Genomic DNA, 12,417 nt, shown 5'->3' on the forward strand with positions numbered 1-12,417 from the left:
CAATCAGTGCAGTGTGCGCATGTGTCCACGTGGTGGAACCGTCAAGTTTCCTTCTGCCCTGACAGCCACTTTTCAGAGCTTTTGTGGCAGCGCAGAGGAAACAAGTCTTTTTGCAACTGTCACCTGCAGGATGATATTCCTGCACTGATCCCAGCCATAAAAGCCAGATATTAGCTCTGCTCATTCCGCACTCTTTCTAATGAGCCAGTAGGAGTGAAAGGTTCCTCATTACTTGTTTTCTGGCAACTTTTTAAAGTAACCAATGGGAAGCAAGACTTGTAGTAGTTAATCTCCTTGATTCAGCAGAATTTCACAAAATCTGGAGTAATTTCTACAGGTACTGCAACTCCAGATGAGAAAATACAGGGAGTGTATGAGAGAGAGCACACAGCATGGGGAGCCCACTCCTTTGTTTTGTTGTCCTCTTGGGTAAAGCCTTCACAAAGCAGCATTTCTTCCATGTGCAAGTGTATGGCTTGGGCCAGAAGGCTTATGGAGAGAGCAACACTGCAGCAAAGATGAGCATTCCCCCCCAGTAGTCTATCTGGCTGCAGAGCCAACACCAGCTTCTTCAGGTTTAGGGTCTAACTGATGTGAACCAGACTAAGCCTTCACAATTATCAGGTGAAATACATCCACCTGTACACATTAGGTGGTTTTTTTCAATGTGATCTGAATGTAAATTATAGACTGCTTTTCCTCTGAACCTTTTAATCCCAATGGTAAATTATGAGCCAAACAAAACAACAATGCCTGCATGTATTAAAAAATTACCTTTGCTTGTCCTTCTGCCCCTTGTTGTTCATCTTCCAGGAACAATGGCAGCCATTGTTCTTCTAATCTCTTCTGGACCCAGCGCTGAATTTCAAGCAGAACCGCTGGAGGAAGCCGATCATGAAGGATTTGTCCCCATCCTCCACCTGAACGCATTAGCTAAGCAATCCAAATACAATAACATATGACATAAACTTTTGTGTATACCAAAAGTCCTTTGTCTCTCTACATCCTTGATTTAGCAAAGCATGAGCTTAACTGTAAGCAAAGCATGCTTACCCAAGGCTCACATGTACTTTTCATAAAAGGGAACAGATTATATTTGTCCCTACCTATAATAGAACACAGACTCTGGCAAAAAGTACCCCATCTTGACCAAGTAAATTTCATAACTATCAAGATATTTCAGAGTACCACAGCTCAGACTTACCATCTGTGACTTTACTGACATACCAAAATAGAAAGCTGGAACAAGCCACTCAGTCTGAAAACCATTTTAACACTTTCTTTTGAGCTGTGCTGTGTGTGCCCTGGCTGTGGTTTCAAATGGGAATTTAAAGAGAGATGTTCTATAAGGATCTGGGAGGACAAGTCTGAGCAGGAAGCAAGGAACCTCTATAAGCACAATAGAACCAGACTAGTTCTGTTCCAAAAATACAAAGTACGAGCCAAAAATGAAGATAATATTTGAGGAGATAGCTTGGGGAAAAGCAGAAGTAATGCTGATTACAGACTCTAATCTCGGTCCCACCAATTAGTGCTCTTAATGAACGGTTATGTAACTGGTACCTGTTCTTGTTGCTCTCTGGTAGCTGGGCTGTTGGGTCCAAAGAAATATTTTTTGTTCAGGTACTTGTTTTTAATTTCCTTGGATTTTTCCTCCCTTTTTTCTTGATCCTTGTGAGGCATGTTTTTGAACTGTTCAATATCTATCCAGCACATGAGATCCATTCTATGAACAAATTTAAACAGAATGTTTATTTCAATATAGAGTTAATTTCATCAGCATTCTAGAGAGTTATTAGTTCAACCACAAACCACCAGAGTGCTAAGTCCTAAATACCAGGTTACATTGGACTGAAATTTTATGTCATTTTTTCCTTTGGTTGTGTCATCTGGTGTGACCAAAGCACATGCTGAACAGACAGATCAAAACGTATCTTGGGGATCTCATATAGGGTCCTTCTGAAGTACAGCAGCAAGGAGCAAACTCCTCAGTTTGATGCTGCTGAATCCAGCAGGGACTGTGAACCAGAGACACAGAGCAGAGCTCACGAAGTGAAGGCAAAAAGAAACACATGAATATTTGAATGGATACTGCAGGCTGTGAGCCACCAGGAGATGAGTTGGCATCCCCATTCTGCCTCTTCATAGCGCTTTGTGACAGAGGAGCAGGGATGACAGCTAGGAATGGCTGCCCAGGAATCATTTCCCCTCCTATACCATGTGAGTGCTGGAGCTCGTGAGTCAGTCCGTAAATCAAGCAGACAAAAACAATTTATGGTAAATTTCATTTCTAGGGCTTTTTGAAGGCTGCCTTTTCATAAATTACCAACTTTGCTCCTTATTTAATTACTTATAAGTGACAACCTCCATGTGCAATTCTTGGTCTTTGTATTGTTCATAATCATTTGAGTGTATACTGTCTATTTGAGTTTGTTTTAATGGAATATGTATTGGTTTTATTCGTTAAACTAGAGGACAGGAGAACTGACAATCAACAATTTCAGGTTAATTCATGTGACTGCTTTCTGACAATATCTTCGATCCAAAGTTTGGTGAGCATTTCAATGAGGACATTCGTTATATTTGCAGCAGGAAATGTGAAACATTAAATTCAGACAAATCTGTTTCCATTTGTTTATTAGCTGGCTTTTTGAAGCATTACTCTTTGAGTAAAACTTTCAAAAGCATCCAAATGATTTAAGAACAGATATCTCCTTTTCAGAAGTCTTTTAATACCCTTCCAGGCTTATAGGTTTTATCAAGATTGATATTCTTTCATCTGTTAGTTTGTCAGAAGGGAAATAAGTTCACCCAAAGGCTAGTGATCCAAGTTGCTGTGGTTTATGAAATTATTGCTTGTCACCTACCCATGCCAACTCACCAAAAATGTCCATCTCACTAAAAGAAATATATCCTCTTAAAGTATATTAGCTTAAAACTACTTACAATGATGGCTTATCTAAGCATGCTCTACTTTATACTTCCAACAGATCAGGAGTATTTGCATAGTCAGTTGCTCTGGCAAAACTAACAAATAATAAGCCATGAAGCCAAAGTAAGTGAGACAAATTAGCTTGCAATTGCACAAATGAATCCTGTATGTTTAATTAATATTAATTAAAGGAATATGATTTTGTTTCTCAATAGAATTTGTGCTCATGCGGTCAGTAACCGGTCTGTTTTTTCCAAAACTTCACTTACAATTGAGCCATGACAGAGTTAAGATAGTAGGTCTAGGGCTATCTCTGAAACTGCTTTCTGAGACCCTTTCATATTTTTCTTCATTAGGAATTTTTACAGAAGACAATTTGTACATAAAATATTTCTCTGGCTCTATCATTTAACACTTGTCCATGATCAATAGAGAGACAGGAACTTCCCAAGGTGACTCAGCATGTACATCAAAGACACCATTGTAGCCATTTTACTGGTGATCTCTACCATCTCCCCAGTTAGAGAGGAAGTCTATACTCATCGTCTCCAAAATGGAGTTTTGCACATCTCAGAGGTACATGAGACAGGGAGAAATGAAAAATCAGAATGTCAGTAGTAGTTGCATATAATTCATGAAAAGATAAATATGAGTATATTGAGTATGAATACTCAATGTTTTTTTACTGCTATTAGTGCATAATCAAAAATGTCTGGAAGCTGCTGATCTAGACAACTAATTTAGAAAAAGAGTGGCACTATGCTTAATGGAACGTGCACACCTACACTATGAAAATTTCTATCTCTCTGAGATTGTTGCAGTCAATGAAGAAAAATATCTATATTTGGGAGTTATTAATTTTAGATGTCCCCTTCAGAACTAGAGGAATTGTCTCCATAAATGTGTATTTGTCTCTCTGACTACAGAAGGAACCCCTGATGATGCACAAAAGACTGTGTCTTGGCCAGAGGAATCCTGTGTTAGACGAACATCTCTATATACTGTCGAAAAAGGTGGCCAATATCCAATTTAAAATTGTGGTAGCACTTATCTGTAAGTAATAGACAATATGCAATGCATCAGCTAGTGGGAAGTGAAAATTAAGGGACATGCTAGCAATTAAGAAGTACATTTGACTTCTCCTAAAGCAGAATAGAAATTAAAGAGGCTTGGTGAAAAACAAACAAACAAAAAGTAGCAGACTCACATATAATTCTGATAGAACTTCTGTTCAGATATTCATTTGTAAACAAGTGGGCTATTTTTCAAAAGCTTTCCATAAAAATTATCTACCAGGAGCTGGTACTTAATTCTGTTTGGATCAGTGCAAACACAAAACTGCAGTTGCTTTCGCATGATGAGAATGACATGGTCACATTCTACTTGTATATTTTTGTAACATTCTGCCTTATTTTGTAAATGTGCTAAATAGAATCTGTACAAAAAAAGATCAGTTTTTACTCATTATTGGCTAATTGCTGTACTCAGGATTTTGCCAGAGCATAAACTGAAAGTAAAACCAGACTGCAAATGTGCTATGATAGAAGGATTTTTACCTCCAAAGAAGTTAAGACAATTCAGTTGTCAGACAGTGTGCATGTATATTTCACAAATATGCAAACATTAAACAAACAAATAAATAAATAAAAAATTGAAATCCTTGAATATTTAGATAGTCAAGATCCTTAACAAAGATTTCTTCTGGACTTATAAATAAGTAAATTAATTATATAATGCAGATACATACCCAGCAGAATTCTCATTAAGAAAAACCCAGAACTGTTCTAACTTCTGTTTGTCTTGGAACAGGTCATACAAATTAGAACCTGCCAGTTGTTTGGAGTCTTGATGCAAGTTCTGAGCTTCTTTGAGAACGTCAGGGAAGGATGGCAGACCAGTGTCAGCAACAGTTCTCTGAGGAAATAAATTATTTCACTTACATAACTACTTTTTCATCTATATTTTGCTCAGTCTAATAATCCTGCATTAGAAAATTTCTATCTCCATAGAACAGCTTTAAGATCACTAAGAAAATAAATTGAGTTAAGCCTCCAGCTCCTAAGCAGCTTTATTCTTATGTTTGTTTTAAACATATTAATGTGTGCAGGTTCCATAATCAAATAAACTAATACATATCTGTAATTTACTTGAAATCGACGTATTCAAGCCCAAGGGCACAAAATATACTCCACCAGTGGAGACTGTCCCATTGAGTCCAATCATAAGATTGTGTGATATTGGTGGAACTAACAGATGAACTGAATTTGTAATTAACACAGTGGCTATCATTCATTTCCCAGTACATGGATGGCAAAAATCAGACTACTTGCTTTTCCAAACTGGCATGTAGGCAATATTTCATTGCTGATACTTCAAGTGTTAACCCTCTGTGATAGAAAATGAGTTTGTTTTTGTTAGTAGGTACTTGTCTTACCTCATTCTTCTTGGAAACACTTTCTTGATGCAAAGCCTGGAGTTTTCTAAAGTACACAGAGTCCAGCTGTCGAGTTTCTTCCACCAACTCCACCTAATAAAAATAATATCTTATGTCATCCCTACAGTACACATTATAGAAAGATGGAGAACCGGACAGGCAACTTGCCAGTGACAGTGGATAGAAAAGAATATGTTTGCCAATAATGAGACAAATGTTTAGGAGAGCCTAGAAGTCACATCCTTGTGACAAAGAAAAGATATGGTGGGACAACATTTTCAGATCTATGCAGATTTTTACAGAATACTACAAAAAAAAAACAGTTGTAATTTTAAGATAAGAACTTCAAATTAAAGAACATGATGAATTGCCCTGTGTAAAGCAAGCCAGACTTACCTGATTGCCCCTACTAGTAAACTGCATTTCAAAGTGTCACTGAGAAGCAGAAAGACAGGCTTTAAAACAATCACTCTCAGTGGTAAATGACAAAAAGATAGAGTCTCACATGTTTCCAGAAGTGGAAATTAGAGACAAAGATGACATCTTATGATAATATCTAAACAATTAAGGTGAAAGCTTTCAGAGTTTCAGTCTCTTCATTTTGATAATAGCTACTGCCTTAAAACAACAAATTGTGCATGATTGGAACACATTAAGTGTTGGCATTTTTTCAAATTAACTAGAAGCATTGTACGTATAACTACAGTAGTTCTCCACGTTATATGCAAACAACCAGTAACAGTGCAAAGAATAGTTTGGTGACCCTCTCTACTGACTAAACCACTCAAGTGCAATTTTAGAACACTGAGTAAAATTTAGGCAACAAGTTAAATTGATTAGTATTCCCATCACAAAGATTTAAAAGCTGTGGTCTTATTATACAAGAATTTATGTGTAAGAGAGATAAAAGCTTTTAGATTATTATTCATTACACTTTTATCTAAATGGGAATACCACGCTAGTCACCGCATTACCTAAATACCTTCAGGCTCCGTGTAACTCTATTCCACTGTTCTAAAGTGCTTTTAGGTATTCTTTTCCTTAAAAGAAAGGTAGTTTGAAAGAAAATAGGAAAATAATTCAGAACATTTTTCACTTTAAACAGAGAACAGATAGAGGCAGTATGAGAGTCAATAATAAAAAAGAACTCTTTTTCCTGTTCTCTTTCTTTTTCGTTTTGTTTTATAATATAAGATAAAAACGTAGATTCATACTAACCATGTTGCAAATAAACAATTTTGAACTCACCTAATTCTTGATAAAATATCTTGTTTCATTATGGGCCAAATATATCCTGCTGTCTGGGAGAACAAAGGAGGAGAGTAGAGCCAGGGACTGAACAAAATACAAAGCAGACCTTTTCTTTGTGTTCAGGAGTGTGCCTAATGCATCAGCCTGCGCCTAGTACAAAGAGACTCTAGTGCCTCCTAGAACAGGTCATTTTATGTCTGTGTGCAATAATTCTTCACAAATGCACTCAGAAGGATTTGGTTCTATTTTGCCGTGCTCTGCTTAAGATGTTTGTGTTATTAGGGTATTTACTAAGAAGTCTGCACATAACTGAACATTTGCAAAGCAGAACATCACCTAAATCAAAAGGGCAGGAGATTCTCCCTGAGTTAAGTCAAGAACACCCGACATACACATTAAATTAACATAAAGTAAGAGTTTTCAGTTACTACTTTGGAGAAATTCTTCCATCATTAGAAGCAGTGAAAATGCTGTATTCAGAGTGTTCTCAAAAGCAGAGACCTTTCTGTACACAAATGGTATATTATCATACTCTGATAAGCCGATGCCGTGTCTTGGTAAGGAACTGGCTCTAGATACTAGACAACTAGTAATGGTAATACATACATAACTATACATTTATAAAAGAAGTACAATTTAATAATAATCTGATGGAAAGTAAACAAAATTTCAGATTAATGAAAGCACCAATTGATTACATAGCATTCTGCAGGTCATTAACAATTTTAGATGAAATACATTCAAACTATTTTATGTTTCTTAGGGGAATTAAGTTATGACAGGATGAGATAAAATGGTCCTTTTGTGAATTAATTTGAAGGTAGAAAATAAAAAATAAAGAAATACATGGCTTTCATAATGGGGTGTGGTTCATATTCAGTCTCATAGGGATCTGTGCTGAGGTTGTTTTAAATGTATTCAGAAATTATCTGGAAAAGGAGGTGAGTGAGAAGACAACAATATTCGTGTAATAATACCACAGAACAGAAAATGAAATTGACTGTGAAGAGCTACGGGACTTCAGGATATTTAGCACCTGTGTGATAAGGAGAAGCTGGATTTGATGACAATAAACATTAAGTCATTCAAATTATCTCCAAATTAGGGCTTTACATTAGCTGCTGTTACTTGGTAAGGAGATCTTGGAATCATTACAGATGGCTATTAGCTTACATTTTGCACAAGCACTCAGAGTTCACTAGGAGTCAAAAGGCAATTAGAATGATAGAAACAGTTAGGAAAGCAACAAAGAACAAAACAGAAAACATCATTCTGCTGCTGGATACTCCTTAGAGCATCTAGATCTTAAGCATTGCTTGTATCTCACAAAAAGAATATAAAGTGACAGATATAGATGGAATATATAAGCGTAAGAAAAGTATGAAACAGCTTCTCTAAAAGAAGATGTTGAATAGTCACAGACTGTTGAGTTTCTTCTATTGCATGATTGAACCTATTGCTACAGTGAGGCTGATGATTTATGGACCCAAGACACATTCATGTGAAGTCATGGGGCAAAAGGCTCATCAAAGACTATTAAACACAAAAAAAGGTAGACAAGGGTTCTGCTCTATGTGTCTCCTAGATCGCTAAGTGCTGAAGCTGGACATAATGCTGTATGTTTTTTTTGTTCTTACACGCTATTCTTAAACATCAGCACTGGCCACCACCTAAGTTGATATAGAAGGCTCTTCTCAAATTTGTGTTTGGGTATCAAACTCTGTTCTACTATTACTCCATACATGCAAGAATGACAGTAGTTAAATAAATAAATAAATAAATACACTGTACTATAAAATTACTTTGGTCAACAACAGAAATGTACAAAAAATGTAACACTGCTAGAGTGCAAAGAGAAATTTTTCCATAGCGAAGTGCATTCCTTCCCACTCCACAGAGCACGGGGTCTATGAAGCCTGCACCATCCTTTTGAAGGGGAATCCTGCTCTTCACAGGAAGCTCAGCCTATTCCATGTGGAAGGGAGTGGGTGACTGAAACATCCTGTAATACTTCACTTTTCCTGACTTTAAAGTCAGGAATGCAATAGGTCAGAATGCAGGACTAAGAAAGGGATATCTATGAAGACTCCTAGGATTTTCTTCTATTACATAAAAATTCTTCACAATGCCATACAAGTCAGTTACCTTTCCATACTTGTACTTGTCTGCTTCCACCATCTTCATCCATGGTTCTAGTAGAAGAAGGAGGACATGTTCTTCTGCTATGTCAAAAAGATCCTCAAAAGCTGGGTCCATTTTATGGTAAATCATGTTTCTCTTACTCTGATGAAGGCCAATGTCCATGCTGGCAGATGGGGCAATGTATGTTGCATACAGGAACTACAAAGAAACAGAAGAAATCTGTTTCTTAGACATCTTCTTTTCCAATGGTCACAGTCTTAATGCATATGTGTCCCCTGCTGGCCTGCTGTATATTCTGAACGTGCACCTGATTATACTCATCTTGTATTATATTTTACCTGTGCTATTATTTTGTCCAACATTCAGTTATTCCATAACTGGCCTCCCTGTCATTTTCACTTGAACCTGTAATTTTGAAGACGTTTGACTGATTCTTAGCTAGATTCAGATATCCACAATAATTACAGCAACAGCATATTCCATGAAGTATAAAGTTTCTTTCCACTATAATACTATAATTGAGTGCACTGAGTTTTTTGCAAAATATGTGCTGGGCCACTTTGTGAAAGAGAATTTCTTCTTCTGTTTTTACTAGGAATAGATGGGAAATCATAATTGTAGGGTTGAGAGAAGAGTGATAGGATTTCATTATATGCTGAGTTCCTCTTGCGCATTTCTTTGACATTCCTAGGGCTCCTTTGTGATACAGAATCTGTATCAGGAGATACCAATGCTGAACTGGTGCCTAAATCATTACCAAAGTAAGGATTATAACAGGTGCTTTCACAACAGGTGTTTTTATGAAACACAGAATTTGCCATTCAATGTGTAAAAGCAGAGAAAAGCTAAACCTGGAAAACATTTCCTTTTCTCTAACTTCATCTTCTTGAAGCACAGAGCCATTTTTTTCTCCCAAAGGTTTCTTGGCTTCTTCTTTCAAATAGATGACTAAATCACATTCTTATTTCCTTTTAAATGTTTCATAAATTGCTTTGAAAGCCAGATAAAAACATTTTCTTGCAGTAATATCTTAAAATAATATATCCCAGCATATCTTTCTAAAACATCATGACTCTGACTCCAGGTAGGAGACCAAGCAGAAAGAGATACTCCCATAATAAAATTCATACAGGTTTGGTTTTTTTCTCTTCTTGTCAAAGTCTAATGAGGAAAGCAATATAAAGAAGAAAATAGTACATCTATTCTGTTTTCAAGCAGAAATAAAGCACTGTTGTGTTTAGATTTTTAGCACAGTGTCTGGATATTTGAGTACATTAAATAATGACTTATCTTTTAACATCAACTTCTGATTTATTAAACTCCTCTATTCAAATAAAAGCAGTATCATCAAACTACATCTCCGTTATTTTGTACCTTAACAATTTGAAACATACCCTCTAGCTTCTCGTGGTACAAGGCCATTGAGGAATACCAAGACACAATGGCTGACATACTCCAATTAGAACTTGTTATAATAGTATATTCACTGCCCCTGTAGGATTCCACTCTCTTTCTGTGTAGATGTAATCACTAAAAACAAAGTCAACTTCATCAGTGCAATAGGGGCTTGAAAGTGTAAGGGTAAGGCCAAAGAATAAAGACATTGCCAAGTATAGTATTAGCCACATAGTATATAGACCACATTTATCCTGGCTTATTCTCTTCTCAGTAAATCTTAAAATTAATTGAAATGTAACAGATGCAATATGAATTAGATTCGTGGTGTTTTCAAACCTTGCAAGTCCTTTTGAAGAACCCTGAAAATAAAAAGTTTCAGTTACATCATGTCCAAGTCTGTTCTAAAACATTTAACACATAAATCAGACAAATTAGAAAGGAACAGTCCAGTGATTTTAAAATGTGATATCTTTAGAAGTGGACTTTTTAAAGAAGTCACTGGGGCTTCACTGGTCCACCTGTCATGACTTCATTGGTCCGCACAAGGGACTTGTAAATTGGTGAAAGGAGCTGAAATAGGTCCTTAACACTTGAACACACATTTAACCTCCTTCCTAAAATGGTTAGTCATTCTTAGTAAAGTATCACAGATAGGAAAGGAAAGGAATACAGTTTAATGGACAGAGCTCTTCTTTCCCACGTGATTTTGTATGAAATGGCTTAAATTATTTACTATTATTCTTTAGAACTGACCAAACAGATATCAGCCTAAAGGGTAAGAAAGGCCATAATAATGATAAGGGACCTGGAGCGCCTCCCGTATGAGGAAAGACTGAGTGCCCTTGGGCCATTCAGCCTGTAGCAAGGAAGGCTGAGACAGGGTCCCATCAATACTTATAAATATCTAAAGCGTGAGAGTCAAGTGGATGGGGCCCAGCAACAGGACAGTGTATCAAATGTACAAAAACACAACAAGTTCCACACAAACATGAGAAAGCACTTTACTCTGAGAGTAACAGCACTGGAACAGGCTGCCCAAAGAGGCTGTGGAGTCTACTTCTCTGGAAAAATTCAAAACCTGTCTGTATGTTTTCCTGTGCAACCTATTCTAGGGAACCCACTATAGCATAGGGTTGGACTGGATGATCTCCAGAGGTCCTTTCCAACTTCTACCTTGTCGGAATCCATTGCTATGGGATTTGACCCAGCAAGTGAACACGTAGCATGACAAAGTGACTAAGTGTATGCACTTGCAGATGAGGGTGGAATCAAGAGGAATCTTTCACCCTATGCCCCTTGCTGAGGTTTCAGGCCCATCTGTAGACCTGCACTGATTTCAGTGCAAGGACAACAGGGAGACCAGCTGCTAAGAGTTTTAGACAAGTCAGAAAGAGTAAAAAATTCTGTGTTCAGAGCCTTCGACACTGAGCAATGACATTAGCAAGAGAAGAGAGAGGAAAAAAAGCAATGTATCCCTTTAAAATTAATATTCGTAGCCTTTTTTGATTTCTACATCATGGAAATATTTTTGTTTTCTCAGTTCACAGCACAACAGTGAAACTGTTTTTGGCCACTGTTCTAAAAGAATCAACAACAAATATATATATATATATATACATATATAACTTATATAACATAACTTAAAGATTATGAATTTCATAGAAGAATCTTAGGCATGTGAAATCAAGTGCACATTATGCTTCATTTGCTCAATGTTTTGTTTCTTCTGTGAAACAAAAAGGAATTTTCCTACCTGCCAGCTATACATTTTCCTATGAGTGTTTTAGAAGAAGTGATGGATCTAACCCAAAACCCTGATCTGGAAATTTGATCAAAGTTTGCATCTCGACATTACTCATGATGGCACAGATCTGAAGATATGAAACGCTTCGGAAATTCAAATTAAGATTTTGGCATCATTTATTAATTTCCAAATTATGGAATGTTCAGGCTTTGGGTTTTGGTGTGAATTCACTCCAGATGAGAAGGCTTTGGTAGGCAATGACTAGAGTGAAACAAGAAACACAGAAAAGATTTAAAGTCCAAGTGCTTCATATTGCTGCCCAAAGGTGTGGATATTTCTCTGATCTAAATGAGGGGCTTGTGCAGCTGTTTGACAGAATCACATGAAGGGAAATATACAATGCACTGACTGGTCTTAAATGGAATGGTTAAACTGCCTTAACCCCCGTCATCACTTCCCACCAACATAAATCTGTTTCTGACACTAAAACTTCACAGTAATGAAAACTCCCTTTAT

General features: G+C 36.8%; 1 protein-coding gene across 6 annotated transcripts in view; it reads right to left on the reverse strand.

Annotated features, from left to right (window-relative positions):
• Positions 1–12,417, reverse strand: part of RGS22 (regulator of G protein signaling 22) — a 61,021-nt gene that overhangs the window by 20,025 nt on the left and 28,579 nt on the right. For all 6 annotated transcript variants that reach the window (XM_032442814.1, XM_015856129.2, XM_032442816.1 and 3 more), the window contains 5 exons: positions 8,763–8,957; positions 5,367–5,459; positions 4,680–4,846; positions 1,564–1,726; positions 775–933 (listed from right to left, as the gene is read on the reverse strand). In XM_032442814.1, coding sequence (XP_032298705.1) covers positions 775–933; positions 1,564–1,726; positions 4,680–4,846; positions 5,367–5,459; positions 8,763–8,957 — 777 coding nt within the window. The remainder of the gene's footprint in view (positions 1–774; positions 934–1,563; positions 1,727–4,679; positions 4,847–5,366; positions 5,460–8,762; positions 8,958–12,417) is intronic.

This window comes from Coturnix japonica, chromosome 2 (assembly GCF_001577835.2).
Source record: "Coturnix japonica isolate 7356 chromosome 2, Coturnix japonica 2.1, whole genome shotgun sequence".
Taxonomy (NCBI): domain Eukaryota; kingdom Metazoa; phylum Chordata; class Aves; order Galliformes; family Phasianidae; genus Coturnix; species Coturnix japonica.